The sequence below is a fragment of the Nyctereutes procyonoides genome, unplaced genomic scaffold (genome assembly GCF_905146905.1).
Source record: "Nyctereutes procyonoides isolate TBG_1078 unplaced genomic scaffold, NYPRO_anot_genome, whole genome shotgun sequence".
Lineage (NCBI taxonomy): Eukaryota > Metazoa > Chordata > Mammalia > Carnivora > Canidae > Nyctereutes > Nyctereutes procyonoides.
This window is the reverse complement of record NW_026575139.1, coordinates 19,393,038-19,417,680: the sequence shown is the minus strand read 5'-3', so window position 1 is coordinate 19,417,680 and position 24,643 is coordinate 19,393,038. Positions and strand designations below refer to the sequence as shown.

The window sequence follows — 24,643 nt, the reverse complement described above, 5'->3', positions numbered from 1 at the left end:
ACTAAAATAGGTACTTTGGGGAAAGAAAATTTGAATATAGATAGTATAAGATCATTCTGCTTTAAGCAGATTGGTATTTGGGACTGCTTTTGATCAGAGGTGGAAGGACCTCTGATCATACATCTGCTATGAAATGCAAGAGGACAAAGCAGGTATCAATAAAAGACGTACACTTTTGTCTTACCAATATTGAGGTAGGCAGCTGAGAGGACCAAGATAAAGTACATAGTTAAACTAAGGAAATATTTTATCTCTAATTACATTACATATAATGAAGAGGAGAAATTAGATGTAGCCTAACACTTAATATTATAGCTCTACATTATCATAGAGTATTATGGATTATTGGAAACAGATCAGACACATTATCCTACATGACACAATTAATACTGCACTTGAGAGTTTTGAGTTGAGTTTTGCACTTGAGTTTTCTTCATTTCTAAATTTTGATTTCTTGAGAGAAATCAAAGCTAAGGAAGGCTAAATGAGATAAAATAGTCCTATTTTCTTTTTTTTAAATAAGTACTGTTTCAAACTAAAATAATGATCCCTTAAGATACTGCCTCAATCCATTAGGATGGCTACTATTAAAAACAAAAAAAACAACAACAAAACCCAAAAAAATAACAAGGGTTGATAAGGATGTGGAGAAACTGGAACTCTTGTGCACTGCTGAGAGGAATGTAAAATGGTAAGCCACTGTGGAAAAAAGTATGGGGGTTCCTCAAAAGATTAAACACAGAATTACCTCATGATCTAGTAATTCTACTTTTGAATATATATCCAAAAGAACTGGAAGCAGCGTCTCAAAGAGATTTATACACTCATGTTTATAACAGCATTATTTGCAACAGCTAAATTGTAGAAGCAATCTTAAAAAGGAAGAAATCCTACAATATGCTACAATATAGATGAAACCTGAGGACATTACGTTAAACGAAATAAGCCAGACACAAAAGAACAAATATCATATGATTCTACTTATATGAGGTATGCAAAATGATCAAACTCATAAAGTGTAATAGTTATAATGCTGGTTACCGGAAACTGTGAGGGCAGGGGTGGTTAGGATGAGGAGTCGGAGTTATTATTTAATAGATACAGAGTTTCAGTGGGGATGAGGAAGAATGGTTGTACATTGAATGTATGTATTCAATAAATGTGAATTTATTTAACATCACTGAATTGTGTGTTTAAAAGTGGTTAAGATGACAATTTTATGTTTTGTATTTTTTACCACAATTTAAAAAAAAAGAAAAATAATAATCCTTTTCTTGACTCCAGTAGATTTTGTAGGAAGGGCTAACTATGAGGGATGTTACTTTAATCAGCTCTCAATAAAATCCAAGACTACCACCTTCCCACCATACACACATGTCATATGTAGGCAAAGTAAAATCAGTGTGCTTTCTATACCAATGGGAATTCAAGACATGGCTCCTAACCCAATTTCATGCCAACTAGTCACATTCCCATCTGTTAAGTTCCACCTACATTTAAATTAAGTAAATTAAAAACTCAGTCACACAGACCTCATTCAAGTGCCCTAAGAGTACATATGGCCAATATACTGAACAGTACACATATAAAACATCTCCATCATTGTTTAAAGTGCTACTAGACAATGTTAATCTAAAGCAAGCATTGATTCATGTCAATATAATGACGATATTCTTTATAATCTTTCTTCTCCTTGGTATGTATAGGTAGAGCTCCTTTCTTGTTCTTAATATTGATTACATATATCTCTTTTTTAAAAACATAAATTGCATACATTTTATCTAAGAGTAAAAAAAATTCTATTTGTTCTCAAAAATCAATACTTAGGATAATACTTTTGTGGAAACAATGTGACTGACCATGATTCAGTGTCTTGTTTTTAGTTTAGAGCTGATCAAAGTTTATTTTATTGTGATATTCGGTTTTACTCATTGTCTTAGCTGACAATACATACCTAACTTGTTAATGTTAATAATTCACCTGTAGAGTCTATGTGGTTTTTTTTAAATATCAATTGGAAATAAAGACAGCATTACTAATTCCTTTCCACCCAGATGCTTTTCTTTTAATTACTGCCTGGACTATTGGTCCTATTATATCGCTGAATAGAAGGGAAGTGTTTACTTCATTTCCCCTCAGTATTTCACTATTAAGAACGGTGTGCCATAGGTTTTTAGTAGATACTCTTCAGTATCCGAAAGTTTCCTTCTGGAGGATCCCTGGGTGGCACAGCGGTTTGGCGCCTGCCTTTGGCCCAGGGCGTGATCCTGGAGACCCGGATCGAATCCCACATCAGGCTCCCGGTGCATGGAGCCTGCTTCTCCCTCTGCCTGTGTCTCTGCCTCTCTCTCTCTCTCTCTCTCTCTCTCTCTGTGTGTGTGACTATCATAAATAGATAGATAGATAGATAGATAGATAGATAGATAGATAAAAAGAAAGTTTCCTTCTCTTCCTTTTTACTAAAAGTTTCCCTAATTAATGGATGTTGAACTTTTCATAAATGCTTTATCTTTATCTGTCATGACATTAATGATTTTCTCTTACACTCATTATAAGCATTAAAAAATGGCACTGCTATAATGAACCAAATATATAGGTATTATAAATAAACATGATACCAATATATTGTTCCATATATGTTCCATGAATATCTTCCCCCAATGTGGCTTGTTCTTTTCATTTTCCTAATGCAGCCAAGTGTAAGGCAGAAATTTTTTACTTTGTTCAAGTCTGATTTATAATTAGTTTCATTTATGATTCATGCCTTTGGTGTCCTAGTAAGAAATCTCTGTTTACCCAATGTTGTTAGTCATAGTATAGTCATAATAAGTACATAGTAAGTACACAGTAAGTCAAGTAAGACTTATTTTGGAAATCTTTTTTTTTTTTTTAAGTAAATTCTATGCCAAATGTGGAGCCTGAACTCACAACCCTGGGATCAAGCATGATATGCTCTACTGACTGAGCCAGCCAGGTGCCCAGTTCCACACAAAAGGGGCCAGCTGAGGTAGATCAGGGACTACCAATCCCACTTAGAATCACACCTGAAGAGCTGAGGTATCACCCCAGAAAGAAGCAGCCTAAAGTCCCTGAACTCAGCTCCAGTACAGTGATGCAGAGGTTCTATTGAGAGGAAGAGGGAAATAATATAAACAGAGAACTCAGCAGTTCTAAGGGGACTGACTTTATTTGTAACAGAACATAAAGAAATAAACATCTAAGGATGAAAACAACAAAGACAGCTAAGAAGAGTGCTCTTAGAATCAGAAAATGCTCCCAAAGACTGGCAATACCATTCTCTGCAAAGAGAACCCACTTTAATGGAATCTGACTGTGGTACAATTTATATCCCAGGGCACTGAGAGATAGATAGAGATGAGATGAGATGAGATGAGATGAGATGAGATGAGAAGAGAAGAGAAGAGAAGAGAAGAGAAGAGAAGAGAAGAGAAGAGAAGAGAAGAGAAAAGGAAGAGAAGAAAAGAAAGAAAGGGAAAGGGAAAAAAGAAAAGAAAAGAAAAGAAAAAAAGAAAAGAAAAGAAAGAAAAGAAAAAAAAAAAGAAAAGAAAGGAAAAGAGAGAGGGAAAGGGAAAGGAAGGCTGAAAAGAGAAAAAAGCAAAAGCAATCAGCTAGCAATTAATAGGATAAAAGCTAGGTAGGATATCAAGTCAGATTAGACAGACATATAATGGGGAGATCAAAGGACTAGAGAGTCAAACAAAGTCCAGCTAAAACCACAATCATCCCTGGTGGTCATGGAGACTCGGCACATATTCAAGGTTGCATCCTCTGAGAAGTAACATCAGAAACTGCACACTGCAGAGAAAAAAAGTTTCACTGAACTATTTCAACCAATTTGCTAAACTAATCTAAAAGCAAATAATAACAGCAACCCCCAGAAGGTGGGAAGTTAGTATTCAGACTAAATACATTATAAAAAATGTCCAATTTCAACAAAAAAAGAGTCGACATGAAAAGAAATTTTAAGTGTGACCTATTAAAAAAAAAAAAGATAATCAAAACTACCTTTGAGGGGACCAGATTTTGAACTTAACAAAGATTTTTTTGAAAGCTATTATAAGTGTGTTCAAAGAGCTAAAGGAAACCATTTTTTTTTTAGAAAACCATTTTTTAAAAGAAGTATATGGTGATAATGTCATAGAGAACAGCAGTAAAAAGACAGAAATTATTTTTTAAAATGGAAATTCTGAAATTGGCAAGTCCAGTAAGTATAATGAAAAATTCACTTGAAAGGCTCAATAGATTTGATCTGGCAAAAAAATAAATAAATATAATTTTTAAAAAATGCAAAACTTTTTAAAAGATTTATTATTGAGAGAGTGTGTGTGCATATGCACATGCAAGGGGGAGAGGCAGAAGGAGAGGGAGAAAGAGAATCTCAAACAGACTCTCTGCTGAGCATAGAGCACTACACAGGACTCCACCTCACAACCCTGAGATCATGACCAGAGCCGAAATCAAGAGTCGAATGCTTAACTGCCTGAGTCACCCAGCTGCCCCTAATATCCAAAAACTTAAAGCCTCAAAGAAATGTGGAATATTAACATATATGCAATGGAAATACCAGATGGAATAGAGAAAGAAACACAAAAAATATAAGAAAAAATAATGCCTTAAAGTTCCTAAATGTGAAGAAAAACATTAAGCTATATATCCAAAAAATTTGATAAAGTGAAAGTAGGATAAATACAAAGAACCTTCACCCAAACATATCACAGTCTAATACTAAAGGCAAAAACAATGGGAAAATGTGGAAAGCAGCAAGAGAAAAATGACTCATCATGAATGAGGAATGCAACAGGATCGGAAGTTGACTTTTCATGAGAAATAAGGAAGAACAAAAACCAGTGGGATGGTATAGTCAAATGCTGAAAGAAAGTGAACTAAAATCTTATATACCCAGCAAAATTATCTTTTTTAAATGAGGCGGAATAAAGACATTTTTTTTTTGAATAAAGACATTCTTGAGGAAGTTTTTCAGGTTGAAATCATCTGATACTATAATAGCAATTCAAATCCACGCATTAAAAAAAAAAAAAAAAAAGAGGGCCAGCAGAGTCTGGTGACTCTACCACCATAGTCACAAATGAGTGTACCAACGAATTAATGCTGAACCCAACATAGCGATGGCTCAAGTTTTCTTATCTTTGCAATCGAAAGAGTCTCAATGAGAGCATCAGTGTGGTAACATGTATAAAGTTAGTTTTCTCCATGAAGCCCAGTAGGGCAGCTGTCAAGATAGTTCGTGCTTCCCTATTGAGTGTGTCCCAATTTCTTGTAACCTAGAAAGAACAAATATAATTGGGCAATGTGATATATAGTAAGCTTGTAAAATTATAAAACCTTTATTCAGATTTTCAATCACCAAATACCAATTCCTATTGAAGATATTTCTGCTCTTTTTTGTCTTCTGATATTTCTTTGCTTTTACATTTATGGCTCTGTCTTGGAGGACAGAGGCCATTTTGGTACTGGATGGATGCTCCTCATGCCCACTTCCTATGGTTCAGACCCCCCATACACTTGCTCCCCATTTTAAGTCTCACTATGATTCTACCCAACCATGTTGAAGGGTGCCTGGCTTTTCTAGGGAAGTGACACTCCAGTGCTAAATGGAGTTTAATGATTGTGACTTCATTGAGGGCAATGAATGTTATCTCATTTGTGTACCCCCAGATTCTGGCACCACACTCAAGACATAATAGACTCTTAATCAAAATTTATTGAATCAAAGACTGAATAAATTGAGGTTTGTTTTTTTGCCAATTAGTAGAAAAACCAGATAATAAAACCATAAACTAAACCATAAATTATATAACTTAAGAATATATAGAAGAGAGATGGAAGCCTGATAAAATTTTTCAGAGGAATAAAACAAAATGTATCTAATTTTTGGTTAAACACTACCTACCTATCCAGCTCTTAATTTCAGTTACTATATATTTTGGTTCTCAGATTTCTATTCTTTTTATAATGTTCTGTTCTTGATAGAATTAACTATCATATAATCTAATTTCTTAACCTATTAATAACCAATGGCTTAAATTTCATTTCTGTCAACTCCACTATCAGAACAGTCTCTATGCCTATTCCTATTTCTTGCTAATATCTTGTTTTCTAGTAGTTTTTTTCTTGATATGATTGCTAAGTTTTGATCAAATGCTAAACACTGTATGACAAATTATAGAAATAATATGAGGGCTCTGGTTGATAATACCTTCCTCCTCAAAAGATGTACTTCTGTTTAGATGGGCATTTAGCATAAGGACAATGTCACAAGGAGATTCAAAGTTATGTTAGTCTTCATGACTGTTAGTACATTTCCAGCTTACCCAGACTCCTAGGGTTTAGCTCTTTGGGTATCCCAACTGGAAGTGTGGCTGTTTAGCAGGGCCCTTCTCCTTAAAGGACCTAAGCTCTACTGTAAGCTCAGTTTGTGATTAACACTTCTCAGGGTAAAGGTGGTGCCAAGTGTCAGACCTAAAGCTCTGCACTCCACTCCTCAACAGAATACATGACTCCTCCTGTTATTATACCCAGATAGCTCTCTGATAGCTTCAAACAATTTTTAAAAACACAGGTCTTACCCAGTTTTTCTAGTTTTTTTCAGTAGGAAGTTTGGTCTGCAACAAGCTAACCTACCATTAACAAAGGCAGAAACTGTTCTTTAATCAAAATTGCCAGTTGTTTACCTAATCTATTAATCCATAGCAAACTATAGCCTAACACAATCACAGGTTCCTCTCAAATAAGTACTGTCTCACATAAACTCATACTTTGTGCAATCAGTACTAGAAATTAAATGTTTATTAATACATTTGAAAAAACCTGCTAACACTGACCTTTGCTTATGTTACCCATGTGTTACTTACTAAAAGTTTTTTTGGCAAAGATAATTTATAACCATTCAAATATTTTCAAGAGTATAACAGTCCCATTGACTTTTTCATTGCTTAAGGCTAAGTATAATCTCATTTCTCCTTGTAGAAAGCTGCCTGAAAATAAACATCTAAGACACAATTTAGATCTCCACTTAAAATGATATGCTATCAAAAATCACTCTAAAGGTAACTATAAAGACTACAGGAATAATTCATGAACAGTTAAAATATGCTTATTATAAAGTCTACTTTATATCCCTTTAGTGGCATTGGTGGTGGTCAAGAAATGAACAACTATCAATTACTAAGATTCTGTGAAAAATATTACCTTGTTACATATCACCTAGTTTTCCATAGCAAGTCCTTCAATAATTATTCCCAAAGGTGTATGACATCTTTATAATTGCTTTTAACATCAAATCTATCTATAATTAACCTAAGTTACCAATATTTCATTATTCTGTGAGGAATGTAAGTTTCTTCCTCTCCTCCACCCCGACTCCATGCCTGTGTCCATGCACATCACAGAGACATATATAAAGGCCTATGTATTTAATTTATACATAAAACACATGAGGCAGAAATTATCATGACTTCAGAAAATAAAGAACTTTAAAATAGACACTTTTATTCCTAAATTATTTCTTTACTGGTCATATTAGTCAATATTGGTGATGTCTTAAAGGAAAGTTTAAAATATTTGGTCCACTTCTACTTTCTGGCCTTATGGAAATATTCATGCAACTCTTGAGTTACAGAAAACAGAAAAGCTGCCTTTCTTCACTACTCCTATATTTTCATATAGATGAAAGATTTGAGAATTACACTAATTTATCTTCCTCAAGGTACAAAAGTTTATTTAGTTTTGGAGTTTTTACTTGTAGGAGATCTCTGCCAGTAGTCATCTTTATAAAGAACTCAGAGTATAGAGCATTTGTGGACTTAGAAATCTGCTTCAATGCAGGTTAATCTGGCTAATAACAGAGGCAGACCTCATCTCCACTAGGTTCAACAATTTTAGCCTGTCTGTAAAGTTTTGCTGCCAATATTTGTTTTCTTTATAATCTGTGTATTAAAAATTACTTAGTACTCAGTACTTTATTTTACAACAAGCACTTGGATAAGGAAAAATTTATTAAGATAAAAAAAGAACCAAAAATTATAGACAGGGCATTAAAGTCTCTAAGAAGGGCTTAAAAGTAGTATTGAAGGGGGCACTATTACATAGCAAAATAGCCAGCTTTATATAAAAAGTGCAAGAATCAAGAGTTTATCTTAAAAGCATGTTAAATGGAGCAACATTCCTTCTGTTCCTCATGTACTAATCATCAAAAAGAAAAGTTATTATTGATTATCATTTCTGTTTTCCACTACTCCCCTTTTAAAAGTAAATTATGGCATTACAGTCCCAAGTTTCTGCTAATGAATAATCATGTCAGTTGTCACTCAATTATCACTTTCAACATTTAATCTAAATTATGTACAGCACCTTGTTTTTTTTTCTTTCTTTGAAGTTCCCCCATTGAATTTAAAAGTCAAATTTTTTCTTCAAGAAAAGTAAGTTGATAGAAGATGGAGGCTGAGATTAAATCAGGGGGAATCATTGATCAAGGATACTTGGAATTCTTATGAATACAAATAGCCTATCAAGGTTAATGAGGTTCAACTCAAGTTTAGAAGAAGAAAAAAATGTACTTAGTATTTTCTATGCATATACAGATTTAAGGTTTTAGGTACAATTTGAAAGGTAAATTATGCAAACCCAAAAAAGCTTTCATTCCGGTTTTTTACAAGCTTAAAACACAGTTTTTCTCCAGTACAAAACAACTGCTTAAAATATATACTCTGGATGCACAAAAAGTAATGCAATTAATAAGAGCAAAGGTCCCCTTGAATACTGACAGACAACTCTTCCAGAAATTAATGTGCTTTTAAAGAATGACCAAACAACAAATGTTAGCTTTAAAATTAACCATAAAAGTGTTCTACAATTTATACTTCAGTCAACAAATACTGAGTCCTAATATGGATAAGACATTGTCAAGGGGCACAAAGAAATAGAGATAAGACCTGGTTCTTTCCCGATACTCATCTATGATTTGAAAAAGGACATAAGTATTTTATTCATAAGTGGCTTCCAGAATGCCGGAAGTTTGAATTACAACATCAATACATACTGGAAAAAGGCCCAGAGCAAAATCTGTGCACAGCAACATATCAAAAGAAAATGTAAACAGAAGGCTGCGCATCAGAGTGGAAGGAGAGAAAACTGTGAGAAAGACAAAAGTAGTCAGTTCAACACACTCCAGGAACAAAAACAGAATCTGGTGAAGTAAATAGATCTCTGGTTATAAGGACTCTGTTAAAGACACGCAGTGGGTAGCCTTACCATAGGGAGGAAACAAACAGTCGTTTAGACATCATTATTCTCTGATTCTGTTCACCAAGCAGCTCTTTGGTTATTAATTCACCTTGCTAAAACCAAGGTATAGAAAATTGGGACACTGGTGCTCTGCACAGAAGAGTGCTTAAATATCCGTACAGAGCCCCCACAGGCTACATTAGTGAACTGGTACTCTTTTATACAATGCTCTCTGATGAGTTTCATGATTAGTATGAACCAGTCTCCTGGGTCACATTAAATCTAGGACATAGAAAATTCAAGTTTCCAGATGTGAGGACAAGACCTTGAAACCTGAAGTCTTCACCAAAACAAGGACATCGAAGTCTTATTTGTCTTAGTGACAGGGCAGCTTTCTTCTGCACTCCCCTATCTCACTCATTTTGAAATTTTAAAGACATTTACCCATATACTTTAAGGCAGTGTGAGAACATTAGTGATGTGAATAAAAGGACAGGGTGTAGAAGGAAGGATCATCACTTGTAGCTGATATAATCAAAGGAGGCTTCAGGAAGGAAAAGGCTTAGGATTTCCACAAAAAGAAGACATTACAGAAACAGTGAACAACTAGATAAAAGACCCCCCCAAAAAATGGAAATGAATAGGAAAGTTTAAGAAAAAATGAGTTTTCAAGACTGTGTATAAAGTTTTATAGGAAAGGTATTAGGAAGTTGATATTAAAGACAAAGAGACTAGTGATTGAACAAACTGAACAAACCATAAGAAAAAGTATTATGGCACATGTTTGGGGGCCTGACCAATAGTCACATTTTGTGCATGTCTTCTAATTTATATTTGGTTTCTAAAAAGCAACTAAAGAAGATTAATCTTCATTCTTTATAGAATATATAAGGCAACATCAAAATTTTTTTAAAAGAGAGACAGCAAGCACAGTAGGGCAGAGGGAGAGAGAGAATCTCAAGCAGGCTCCATGCCCAGCACAGAGCCCAACATATATGGCTTAATCTCACGACCCTGAGATCATGACTGAACCAAAACCAAAAGTTGGACACCTAATTAACTGAGCCATCCAGGTGCCCCCAACACCAAGTATTTTTGAAAAATAAATATCACTGAATATTTTTGAAAAATAAAGCAGAAACTAAATGCTTTTCAGTTAAATTTCAAGCAAATACCCAACAGAAGTTACACTGAGTGATCCATGACTGATTCCCTCACAAAGTCTACACTAGATGTCATTTTGAGAATAGCTTGGAGATATTGAAAAATAAGCCATAATCAGAAGTGTCACAAAAATCTAAAATAATGACTATAAATTTAATTATTTTATTGTTAAAAATAAAGTCGGGGGAGGGGAAGAACTGGCTAATGGGAATTTCTTCCAGAATAAACAATGTCTTTTTGTAATTAAGAGGATGGGAAAAAAATCTTTCATCTTCCAAAAGGAATTTGAATTAGACGAAAGACAAACTCAAAGAACTTTCTGCATCAATTTTAGAATGTTACCCGCACACAGAAAAATCTGCCTAGTTTTTGTTCTTTGCTGTGTCACCACCACCTAGAACAGTGCCTGACATGTAATACACAGTCATTAAGTATTTGATATGTAAATGTTCAACCTCTCTGTCCAATTGTCTTTCACATCCAAACCCATGCAATCAATCCAAACTAGCCCCAGAGAACACCAACTCTTTCCCTAACCCAGGTAAAAATGTAAAAGAACTATTGTTAGGACAAGGGGAAAGACAGGCTCTTTGAAGGAGAGCACTTTTAAGGCATTATAATTTTTTTTAATGCTTGTGTATATGAGACTTTTTCAATTGATTCTGCAAGTGGTAAATGAAACAATACAAAGGAAGGAAGGGAAGAAGGACAGACCAGTATGCGGTTATAAACAGCTTAGCAAAGTGATTTTTCTACCTTTGATATTTATTAGCATAGGGGTTTTTATATTATTTATAATACTTAACTTTAGCAAAATAATATTATAGCACTTTTGTCAGGAGGATCAAGGGCTAAAATAATACCCATGAAGCAAACCCTAGAAGTTCTACAATGACAATTGCTCTGATAATATTTCTGTTAAGTATTTATTATACATATAGAGGGCTTTGTAAAAAGTATGTCAATATTTCATTATCTTTACAATCTGCATCTTGATCCAAATCTAAAATACATTTTCCATTAATTCAGACAAGATGAAAGAGAAACTCAAACTGCAGTAACATTAAATATTTCCTTTAGATTATATAAAGTTAGACATATTTAAGACCAATTTTCTACCTTCCATTATAATTTAGAAAATTCTTCAAATGTGGCACCTTAATACAATCAGACTACAACTCCACTAATAAAAACAGATATAGAAAAGGCATGGTACATATCTATTTCCAAATGTATCATCTGTGTTTGATCTAATTTACATAATTATAATTGGAATTAAGACGTTTCCTTTTTAGGAAGTTCTTTTTTTTATTATTTTTAGTATTTTCTGATACCTCAATTCTGCCTCATGCAGAGCAGTAAGAGATTTAAAAACCTTTATGGTTCCAAAGAAGAAATATCAGTAATACCTTTTTTGCTGTGCCTTCTGTCCGTATCACCCCCAAAATAAATGATAATTCACCATTCCTTCAAAGAAAGGCCCCCTCTATCTGAAGGAAGAGCTCAATTGCCACTACAACAAAAATATTTTCAAGTTTAATAGGTTCCTGGCTTTAAGGTATAAATGAAAGAGAAATGAATCCATAGGTATTTCTATATATAATTAAAGAAGTTATCTATATAACTTTACATTATGTATACTGAAACTAGAGTTCATAAAATATCACAAACTTTATATTAAAACTTTACTAAACAATTCTATGGGGAAAAAAAACTGAAATCCTTTGAATACAATTTAAAAATAGCAAAGTCACCTCAACTTGTGCTGCAAAATGTGCTTTCTCCTTGTCTTTTCGCTCCATGCACCGCTTCGCTTCCTCTAATTCAGATGTCATCGCACTGAAGTTCAGCTGCACCCTCAAATCTGACATCTGCTTCTCCAGATTCTCTTTTTCCTGCTCAACCCCTTAAAAGAGAAAGCGTAAAGCTTGATGGTTGTTCTTTATTCACAGGAGAATGTACTTTCAAATGGTACAAAGCCTTGATGTTCTAATATTCCAACTAACATAATCCACTTATTAACACTGTCACTAACAGACTTCAGAATTTGCCAGCCTATTGTAACAAGACTCACTCAGTATTTGAAAATATATACATTGATGTGCTATCCAATACTATTCCATTTTGATACTAAAACTTGAAATGTTTCTAGTACAATTGAGTTCAAGAAAATCCTACATATTTTTCTTTAATTTTCTTACATTCCTACCTCCAAAGTCTAACACAGAAATACTGAAAGAATTTTCAAGTCATACATTAGCTGAAAGTTACTGAAGTTGACACAAAATAGTTACTTCTTGCAAAATAAACAAATGATACTGTTAAATCTCTGATTGTGTATGCCCACTGATTTACTTACTAATCCTGGAGACTGCTACCTGAAATTGTATCACCCAACAATACAGACTTAGTATTTGATTCAACATACTTGGTCTATGATGCACAGAACACTGTAATACCATCTTCTTCAAACATATATAACACAAAAACCCTTTCTCAATGACCTTATACCTCAAGAACAGAAAGCAAGACATATAAATAAAGTACTTCCTTGAGTCTAAGATGCCAAAAATTGGAACATCTATTACCAATTTATCTGTTTTCCTAGTAGTTTCCTTTCCAGGAAGGGAAAGGAAGGAAACACTACCAAATTAAATTTACACATCATTCATAAGACACACCTGAACTTAAGAGATATCAAAGTGTTCAAAATTGTGCATCTTGGATACACATGGATGGAAGGACATACACAGGCATTTTAATAGCATGACAAAACCAATGACAGATACTATACAGGTATTTTACAGATACAGTTATCATACAGAAATAGTACAAAGGATAGAGTGATTAACTCTATCTTGATGAAAAACTAAGCTAGGAAGAATTAGAAACTAAGTTAGATTTAAAGAATGAATACAGAATTTCACCCAGCAAAGGACATGGGAGTTGTGATAATTCAGGGAAAGGAAGCAGCATAAAGCACAGAGGTACAATACTGGATTTAATATTTAGGTAGCTGCATACAATACTTCACATACCTACCACAAACGAGGGAGGGAAGAAGGAGAATCAGTAGGGTGTTTATACATTGCTAGGGAGCTTAGAAATTATCCTATAGACCAGGAGTTAACAAACGTTTTCTGTAAAGGGTCAGATAGTAAATATTTTAGCCTTATGATCTCTGTCACAACTACTCAACTCTGCCATTGTATGGCAAAAGTAACCTAGACAGTGAATAAATGAATGGGAATAGCTATATTTTAATAAAGTTTATTTACAAAACTCTGGATTGGCCCATGGGCCATACTTTACATAGCTCTGCTAGGTTTGAAACTTGAAAATATGTATATCTGTCTATATGTAAAAGTATTCATTATTAAATATATATTTTAAATTTTATATTTAGATAGGTATATATGCATGTGTACATGTAATATGTATCTCTATAGTGTCTATCAATGTATGGACATACATATCAGGATATAGATTAGTGTATATACATATATAAAATAACAGGAATATATATTGTACAAAATATGGAGATATTAACACATGAATACATGTATAAATACATATAATTTATGAAACATATTTAATGCAGACATAATAATTTGATAAGTTTCATAATCTAGACACATAAAATAGTATGGTTATATATAAATATATACCTATGCACAATACTTACCTATGAAATATTTAGCAAAGTTAAAATACTTAAAACATAAGGTGTAAAACATAAATAGTGTTGCAAACACTCTCTTCCCACACCCAGGGGATTATCTCATATGCTCTACTTTGAAGAACACTTGTTATAAACATCATGGATCAGTATAGTATAGCAATTAAGAGTTCAGGTTTGGGGAGAAAAAGATTTGGGTCTGTTACTTCCCACAAATATGGCCTTAGGCAATCTCTTTATTCTTCAGTCTTCCTTTTTCTTAATCATTAAAATGGAAACAAAACTAGTACCCTTCTTATAGTGTAAAAACTAAAGGAGACAAAATGAGTAGCAAAATGCCTTGTATGTACTAAGAACTCAGTAACATGTAACAAAAGGTTAGCAAGAGTAACATGAATGCTTTGTGGCTTAGGAAGCATCCCTTCAGTAGCAGCAGTATAGAAAACTGATTACAGAGGGACTGGAGTAAGTTAAAAGGGTAATACAAATGAGACAAAGCATGCCTAAACTGAGGTAGTGGGAATGAAAAAGAAGATATGTCAAATTCAAGAAATACCAAGATCTATAAACAGATAGAGATGAATTTGACAGAGGAGAGAAGGAATAATTTCAGATGTTCTTTGTATTTTAGCCTTGGCTATCCACATAAAGGATGCTGTCATCAATTGAAAGAGGAAATAAAAACAAGTTTTTAAAAAAAAAAAAGAAAGAAAGAAATAAAAACAAGTTTTAAGGAAAGGATGAACTCAGTTGTCAATCTGTTGACTGGGCATTCTGTGGAACAGCACACGCAGATGTCCAATGAAAGACTCCAACTAGGGGGCTGAAGATTAGTGAACTTAGATTTAGGAATCATCATTACAGGTTATAGCTAAAGCATAAGATCAAATAACAACATCTAGGGAGAAATATTAAGTAAGAAACCCCTGAAAGAGGATCCTAGACAACACTCAGCATTTTAAAAAGATAAGCTGTGAACAAAGAGAAAAGATTCAAATGAAAATAATAAAAACAACAAACACAGAAGAATCAGGAAAGAGCAGAAACATAAAAGTCAATGAAGAGTTCCAAGAAGGAAGAAGAAAAAACAGTCGTCAAGTAAGAAAAGTAACAGCATGATTCCTGTGAATTTTTTTTTTAAGATTGTATTTATTCATGGGAGACAGAGAGGGCCAGAGACATAGGCAGAGGGAAAAGCAGGCTCCCTGCGGGGAGCCTGATACAGACTGGATCCCAAGACTCCAGGATCACGACCTGAGTCAAAGGCAGATAGATGCTCAACCACTAAGCCAACCAGGTGCCCCAATTCCTTTGAATTTGACTGAGGAGATCACCAGTAAAGTAAAGCAAAGTTGATTTTAAAAACAGACATGGAAGCTATTTTGCAATGGGTGGAGGATCAAACAGCAACCAGAGTGTGACATTTGACAATGAGTGTCGTTTCTTATACAGATTTAAAAAAAAAATAAATAATGCAAGTGTTCTATAAAGATGAAAACTCTAGAACCATTAAAAGAAAGTGAAGAAGTTCATTATCAAATTGATAAGAAAACTTTCAGATTTTTTTTAAACCTGATAAGTAGTTAAGTGACATTCTTCTAGTCCACAAAGACTTACAATAACTAGATTTTAATAAAGTGAGAAAACATATGACAATGTACCACAGTCTTATTCCAAACAAAAAGTTCCTATGTGCATCTTTATGAAAATTTGATGAATAATTAAAAACCTTAGGATTTTACTCTTAAAAATAAATTTTAAAATATTTGATGTCAAAATATATTTCAATAACAACATCACATGAAACTTAAGTGAACTTAATGACATGCAATTATGTTAGGATAGGTATGTCAGAATTTGCCATCTAATGAAGATTTTCTGGCAATGTGAGAATTCTAACTTAGGCAACATACTGAGTTATGTGTCGGGAATCTGGAAAAATATTTATCCTCCCTGAATTTGATAGTACACTAAATGCTTACAAGTGTTTCTCCAACAATTTAGGCATTTGAGTAGGCAGCCTTATTACTGAAATAATTTACAGGCTGAATAATCTGGACTAGTCTATTAGACCATTATAAAATTTCAATATTACCATTTCTGTTACAAGTAAATTTCCAAAAAAGAAACACATCCAGACTCATTAAATTCCACAACCTAAATCAACACCACCACTAAAAAGGTATCCTAACATTTCTCAAACACGAAGTATTCCTAATCTACATAAGAAAAAGCCATCATATGACTCATAACCACTTCTGCCAGATGATTAATTTTTGTCAGGGATCTTTAGATCACAAAAAAGATAGGATCTGAATTTTAATTGTTAGTACATATTTTAAAATTGAGATAAAAGAAAATCAAAACATTGCGGTATTTCCACCTTAAGTAAAAGGACAAGTGTATACACACACACACACACACACACACACACACACAATTAGGCATGGAAATAAGAAGCTGGAAAAAATTCCACTACTAGTTTTGCTGGGTTTTTCTTGGAGAAAGCCTCACAAGATAAATACATCTGAAATGGATTTAAAATTAGAGGAGATATTAAAATTGGATGCTAATATCAGCAACAAACAAGTGAAATTTGAAGTTAACAGCACAATTTACATTCACATCCAAAGAAAATGAAATACTGAAATACAAATCTAACAAAATCTATATGAGGAAAACTACAAAAGTCTGATGAAATAAATCATAGTTGAATGAAATACATGGAGAGACAATTCATGTTCATGGCAGGAAGCCAAAATATTGCCCAATGTGAGTTCTTCCCAACCTGATCTACAGATTTATTGAAATCTCTATCAAAATCCCAGCAAATTATTTTGTAAATATCAACAAACTAATCCTAAAGATGTGTGGAGAAGCAAAGAAAGGATCCAGGACAGGCAATGCATTATTGAAGAAGAAGAACAAAGCTGGAAGACTAACATCATCCAACTTCAAGACTCACCATGAAGCTACAATAATCAAAACAGTGTGATATTAGCAAAAAAAAAAAAAGATAAATATATCACTGAAACAGAATAGAGGCCCCAAAATAGACCCACATAAAATCAGTCAACTTATCTTGATCTTTCACAAAGAAGCAAAGACAATACAATGGAGAAATGTTTGTTTTCAACAAGTAGTGCAGTGCTGGAACAACTCAACACCCACATGCAGAAGAAATGAATCTAGACACAGACTTCTAGGCATGGAAATAAGAATTCCTTTTACAAGAGTTAATTCAAAAAGGATCACAGACCCAAATATAAAACTCAAAATTACAGAACCTTTAGAAGACAGGAGAAATTGTGGATGACCTTGGATTTGATGATGAGTTTTTAGGTAGAAGAGCAGAATCATCATCCATGAAAGAAATAACTGATAAGCTGGACTTCATTAAAATTAAAATTTTTCAACTCTGCAAAAGATACTGTCAAGAGAATGAAAAGACAAGCTACAGACTGAGAAATTATTTGCGAAGACACAGGTGATAAAGGATTGTTACCTAAAATATCAAGAGGACTCTTAAAATTCAACAAGAAGCTAAACAACCTGCCTGAAAAATAGGTCAAAGACCTTAATGAAGAGCTCCTCAAAGGAGATATATAGGTGGAAAATATATATAATAAAAGATGCTCCACATGTTACATCATCAAAGAAATGGATATTAAAACAACAAGATGCCATTACAAACCTATTAGAATAGCCAAAATCCAGGACACTGACAACTGCAAATCCTGACAAGAATCTGGAACAACAGGAATCCTCATTCATTATGGGTGGGAATGAAGAAATGATACAGCCACTTTGAAAGACAGTCTCACCATACAATCCAGCAATCATATTCTTTGGTATTCACCCGAAGTAAATGAAAATTTATGCCCGTACAAAAACCTATATTCAGATGTTTGGTTTATAGCAGCTTTACTCATAATTGCCAAAATATGGAAGCAACTCAATGGCCTTCAGTATGTGAATGGATATAAAACTCTGACAATGCTTAAAAAAAAAAAAAAGAAAGAAGAGAGAGAGAGAGTGAGAACACTATCAAGCCATGAAGAGACATGGAAGAAACTTAAAGGTGTATTACTAAATTTAAGAATGATTGCATGATTCAACTATATTAGATTCTGGAAAAGGTAAAACTATGGGGACAGTAAAAAGATCTGTGGTTGCCAGTGGTTAGAGGGAGGGGGGGATGAACAGGTGAAGGACAAGGGATTTTTAAGACAGGGAAATTACTCTATGATATTATAATGGTGCCTAAATGTCATTTATGTATTGCCCAATCCTAGAATACACAACACCAAGAATGAATCCTCATGTAAACTATAGACTTTAAATGATAACAATGCATCAAGGTAGGTACATCAGTTATAACAAACATACTCCCAGTGAGGGGAACTTGATCATGGGGGAGGCTATGCATTTGTGGGAGTAGCAGGCATACAGAATAATCTCTGTACCTTCTGCTCAATATTGCTGTAAATATAAAACTAAAAAGTATAGTCTCTTAAAAAATTTTTATGCTAAATTATGATTAGCTTATTGAAAAACCTGATAGTAGATCAAGAAATAAGATGACAAGAGCACAATGTAAAAAAATGCAACTCTGAAAATGGGAAGTATTTAAGAAAAATTTTTTTAAAAAAAACACACTTTTCCAAATCAGAATTATACCTCTCCTAAACCTCCAGTCATCTCCTTGTTCATCCTGATGGTTTAACAGTTGCTTGGAAATCTGAGATACTTGATGCTGTAAACCCTTTCGGTCACCTTCTGCTTTCATAAGTTGCATACGGAGCTCTTCTACCTAAATACATAGAGTCAAAAATGAAACTTCTTTCAGTTTTAAATGCAAAAAAGATTAACTGAACTTACGAATTATTTCAAATTATTTTTCTAGGGAGAAATATTACTTCTAACAGACTACTGTCAGCACAAGTTGAAGCCAAGTTAACCTCCTTGTTATGCCAAGCACAGTGGAATAGTCTCTTGCTCTATTTCTTTACTTCTCCCATTCCTTCCACAAAGAATGAATGTCTTTTCCCCTTCTCTGTGTCTACCAGGACAAAGAATTTGACACACACACAAAAAAAAAAATTCCTTTATTGTGAACTCAGTCCACTCTACTACTATTAACCCAAGCACCTCCATAACTGTTTTTAGATTTTTTTTTTACTCCATCTCTTTCGTATGAATATGACCTACTGATTGATAAACTCAAGTGAAAAGATCACATTTCAGCATATTTTAATATCAAAGTACTGTTCAAAATAAGAAAGAAATCAATGCTGTTGAACAAACTATGAACTCCTTGAGGTCAGGGACTATGTTATTCATCAGTATTTCTAAAGACTAGCAAATTACCTACCACACATCAGGTATGTCCCCAGTGGCCATTAAACAAATTAGGAGTCTCAAAAAGACTCAGCTAAAGTCACAATGACAACCTGAACACAATAATCTCTTACTTCAAAAGATTAGAAATCACAAGTCAGAGTTCAAAACCAAAAAAAATTAGAGTGGAAAGGACTACAAATATAAACTTTCAACAAAGGAAGTCTGAACCCTGCCAACATTAATTCCATTTGTAACCCTGGTTGCAGAACAAAGCCAGTGACCATTTTTCAAGGTTTTGTAAAATAGCTGTTATAGTGTATTTTCAGCACTAATGGTCAAAACATAATATTCCTTCTGAGCATCTACGATGCTTGACATCTTTGCCTACATAGCACACAACATTGTGAGTTAGGTAAGCCATAAGCCACAATTCAAAACAGACAAAGGTACAAGTACAGTTTATATTAAACACAGGCAGAGAGGCAGTTAGAAACCTATATGCCCTTATCCAATGTATATAAGATTACTATTTCAAGTTACTGAACTTTAAATAGCAGAAGCAGCAAACTCTCATTATAAGCTATGAGTTGCAAATGTTATGCTTTAAAATTAAGCTTTATCTTTGGTTAAAAGGGTCAGGCAGCATCTTGAAAGGGTAAATATAAGACAATGCAAAGTAACTCAAATTCTGTATTTCATGTATTTTATTTCTTCCTGTTTCATGTATTTTACTTTTTCCTTCACTGTTTCATGTATTTTACTTCTTCCTTCACTCTCCAATGCCTCTTTGAATAAAATTAAGCCCCTGGGAAAGTTTAATCTTACACATCCAGTATCATTTTTACACTGGTTATACTAAGAGAGATAAATCCCAAATTGAAGCAGCAATCAGCAAAATACACTATCACAGCGGGAACTTGGTCCAGTGTTTTGTACCAGCTTTCTCTGACTCTTCCTGAAAGGATTTCATCTTTTGCTTATGTGTTTTAACATACATTCCTTAGGGGGAAAAGAATTTCTAGACCTTGGTGGATTTTTTCTTCCTCTCACAAAGACATTTTAATATAAAAGGAGACTCAATCCAGATTTAATTTAAAAGAAGATATAGCTTGCATAGACTTACCTGATGCAGAAGTGTTTCTCTGCTGCCTTCTGACTGATTCAATAACCTTCGGGATACCTCTAATTCCTGTTCAAGCTAAAGTTTCAACAAAGGATAAAGAAAAATGTCCAGTGGGGCAGAAAATAAGTAAATTATAATGGGCATAATTTAAGAGGAGAAAACTGGAGAACTTTTCAGAAGATATCTACAGCTAATATGAAAAAAAATACCTTGCTATCAAAACATATCAATGTTTCCATGAAAATAATGGGTTTGGGGGGGGGCGGTTTCCATGAAAATAATGTTAATTGCATAACAAAAAGTGAACCAAACCAGACCTCAGGGGGTCCAAGTTCTTAGTCAGTTGGATCTCAACTATGACACTCTTCCTTAGTCTCCTTTCTATCATCTGTAAAATAAGGACTTTATATTAGACAATCCCCGAGATTCCTTCCAGTTCTAAATCACTGTAATCTAACCTCCAAAGCAATTTTTTTCTTCAGTACATTTAACATCATACAAAACTGAATTAGAGGGACGCCCGGGTGGCTCAGGGCTTGAGCGCCTGCCTTCCACCCAGGCAGTGATCCCAGAGTCCAGGGATCCAGTCCCACATCAGGCTCCCTGCATGGAGCCTGCTTCTCCCTCTGCCTGTGTCTCTGCTCTCTCTCTCTCTCTCTCTCTCTCTTTCTCTCTCTCATGAATAAACAAATAAAATCTTTAAAAAAATTGAATTAGAATAAAAACGTGAAGGACCCAATGACTAAAGTATATTTCATCTAATTGGTGATTCTGTGTATTCTTAATATTATACCATTCCTAATATTTCCGATATTCATAACATCCCTAAAATTTAAAACATCTAATTTCAGAATAAGACATTTAAAATTTCCTTAATAATATAGTCATAAGATATATATTCACAGAAAATGAGCTAATTAGATGACCAAATACCTAAAAAGTTTGAATGTGCCTAGCTTACAAGTCGAAAAATATAATAGGATATGAAGGGGAAGAGGAATATGCTGCTTCCCGACCCCCGCCCAAAATATGCCTCTTTGGCATAAGTATTTCTTGAGCTGAAGGAAATCAAGACCCAACAGACTCTGGAAAAGCTTTTTACCTCTCCGTTAACTGCATTAAAAATCGTGGAGAGGGAGTCTGTGTACCAGGAAGAGAGCTATGACCACAGCTAACTTTTTATATCTAGAAGACTTCTCCACAATACAAGGCAAACATCTGTTTACCAAATATTTGCTCTTCTCATCTTCCTGTGAATTGTCTTTCTCCCCTTTGAGGCTCAAGACCTCTATCCCATTTCCTTAGCTGAAGGTGGTATATAATAAGCCTCAACAGCTTGGCTCCCTTTGAGCTCTTATTTTTATGCAGCTCCTATAAATACAAAATCAGATTTTTTTTTCTCCTGTTAATCTATTTTATGTCAGTTTAATTATTAGGTCAGCCAAAGAACCTAGATGAATAAAGGGAAGATTACTTTTTCACCTCTACATATGGAACAAGTGTTTGTTAAAATGCCTGCGATTACATATGCTAGACATGTTTGCATTTTGTCACAGTAAGGCTGTTTTATGAAACCACAAATTTATAAGATGTTATTAAGTACTTAGATTTGTGATAGTTATCCGAAGTTATTATTTCACTTGACCAAACAACTCTCTATACATTATATCAGTCCTTTAAATATTGTCCATGTGGTAGTTACGACTATCATAAAGGAACAAACACTATAGTTCTGTATCTTCACTGTGGTGACAGTAACATGAATCTATACATGACTCAACTTCACAGAACATGAATAAGTACACACAAGTTGGTCAAATCTGCAATTTCACAATAACTTATGTGATTGTACCAAAGTCAATTTCTCAGTTTGCATATGGAATGACAATTATGCAAAATGTTACCACTGAGGGAAACTGTGTGAAGGGCACATGTGACCTCTCTCAACATTTTGTCTTGTAACACCCTATTGAAATTGTAACTATTTCAAAATACTTTTTAAATTTGGTTATATAAGTTTTTTAAAAAACTTATACATATGGCAAATAAAACATCATATTCTAAAAAAAAGTAAAGTATATATGAAATCACAGAATCCACACAAAATATTATCTGACTTGTCCTCCAGTTTCTTTGGAGAAATAAAGAGGGAAGGAATCACATTTCCGTTAAAATGTTTTCAAAACCCGCAAAGACCCATACTGGTTAGGTTCCCTGGATAATAACATCGGCAGCCCCAACTCCCTAAGGGCAAGCATGATGGCCTGACACAACTTGCTTACCGTAAAGGTATCATAAATGCATCATTTAACTTGACATAGGTTGGTGAAATAAAAATCAAGGAGGTAATGGTAGATTTGAAAAGAGATAGTGCAAAGAACATTACATCATTTGCAAATTTTCATTTTATCATTCATTACCTTGGGCTCGTCCTTAAATCTGTTCATTTGCAAATTGAGGACCTTTGTCTCTAAATGCCTCTCCAATTCTAACATGCTAGACTCTATAGGTCCATAGACATGAATATATGTCAAAAATCCTTATTATTTAATGCACCTACACTGTTTTCAATGATGAAAATAAATATATTCAAAATCTCCACCCTTTAAACAACAAATCTTTCCTAAACAGCCCTGCAGTAAAGTCAAGGTCATTACATGTTCCCCACAAAGGACTGATACAATTCAATTTGCCTGTAGGAAGGGAGTGGCCATATGACAAGGTAGCAAATGACCTACCTATACCTGTTTCCCAAAGCAAGCAACAGAGGATGGCAGAGCCATCAAACCAAGGGACTACACATCAAAACAGATGTGTTTCAACAAATGATCTCAGGGACAATTTCCCAGGCACTCAACAATTATCACTGGCCCCATTGCAAAGAGCATTACTCTTTGATGAAAGAGAACTTTCAAAATCTTACTTGACTCTTCTCAGTTTCAGTCTGTCTTAGCTTATTTTTCATGACTCCCTCATCTTCATCTACTTTAGCTTCTTGTTTCTTCAATGCCTAGAATGAAAGATACCAGAAAATTGTAGCATTGTAAAATACACATAGAACTGAAAGTCACTATTAGGATTTATTAAGGAAAGGGGGGGGGATGATTATGAGTTGTACAACATATACATAGGAATTATAACCCTCTCATTCACTGAAGTCCTAAGAACACCTCGATGGTAATACATATTTTTATATATCAAATATAAACAACTTCTTGATGTTCTTAATCCATTTCCACTTAATTTCACTTTTTCCCCACCTTTGAGTATTTTGTTACACATTTAGGGAGTGTAGACAGTTAAAGCACTCTTGGAAACAAAACATACTGCCAGGTGAAATAATAGTATAAAAATCATATTATCTGTTCAGCTATTTAGACATAATAATCAAACTAGACTCACTAGTTTTTCAAATTCTGAAAAAAATATCTTAAGGTAGAAACATGCTTACGGCAACATTATTACATGTATGATATTTTATCACTGCATATAACTGGCTCTTCAAAGCAGTCTTCACAAAGAGAAAAGCATTCTTTTCTACATTTGTCTCTAATAAAATGGAAAAAGAATTTCAAGAAAATTCAAATTTCAAAAGGTAGCCGGAAAAGTATGTTTTGATTTGCTCTAAGGTAAAATTAAACTTAAGGAAAATATATATATATTTGGAGTAATCTTTCATGATATTTAAAAAGCATTCTATTTGTTTAAGAAAACTTTTTATAATTCTAGCATTTAGACTTAGCAAGCTATATGTGCAGAAGCCACCCAAATTGAGAAAAGCCAAATGCCAGAGGTTTTCCAACAAAATCTATGGCACTCAATGAGTTCTAGACAAACAGCAAAACATTTTAAAAACTGTTTTGAAAAAAAAAAAAAAAAAAACTGTTTTGATGCAAGGGTGCCTGGATGGCTCAGTCAGTTAAGCCTCTAAATCTTGATTTTGGCTCAAGTCATAACCTCAAGGTGGTGAGATCCAGTTCTGCCTTGGGCTCAGGGTTCAGGGAAGAGTCTGCTAGAGATTCTCTCTCTTCCCACCCCTCGTCCCCTCCCCCTACATGTTCTCTAAATAA

At 34.0% G+C, this 24,643-nt stretch overlaps 1 protein-coding gene across 4 annotated transcripts in view; it reads right to left on the bottom strand.

The window, feature by feature from the left end:
- CEP128 (centrosomal protein 128) overlaps window positions 1-24,643 on the bottom strand; it is a 396,245-nt gene that overhangs the window by 276,142 nt on the left and 95,460 nt on the right. For all 4 annotated transcript variants that reach the window (XM_055304558.1, XM_055304557.1, XM_055304559.1 and 1 more), the window contains exons 10-13: window positions 23,497-23,583; window positions 20,574-20,648; window positions 18,788-18,920; window positions 12,183-12,334 (exon numbers count right to left, since the gene is read on the bottom strand). In XM_055304558.1, coding sequence (XP_055160533.1) covers window positions 12,183-12,334; window positions 18,788-18,920; window positions 20,574-20,648; window positions 23,497-23,583 — 447 coding nt within the window. The remainder of the gene's footprint in view (window positions 1-12,182; window positions 12,335-18,787; window positions 18,921-20,573; window positions 20,649-23,496; window positions 23,584-24,643) is intronic.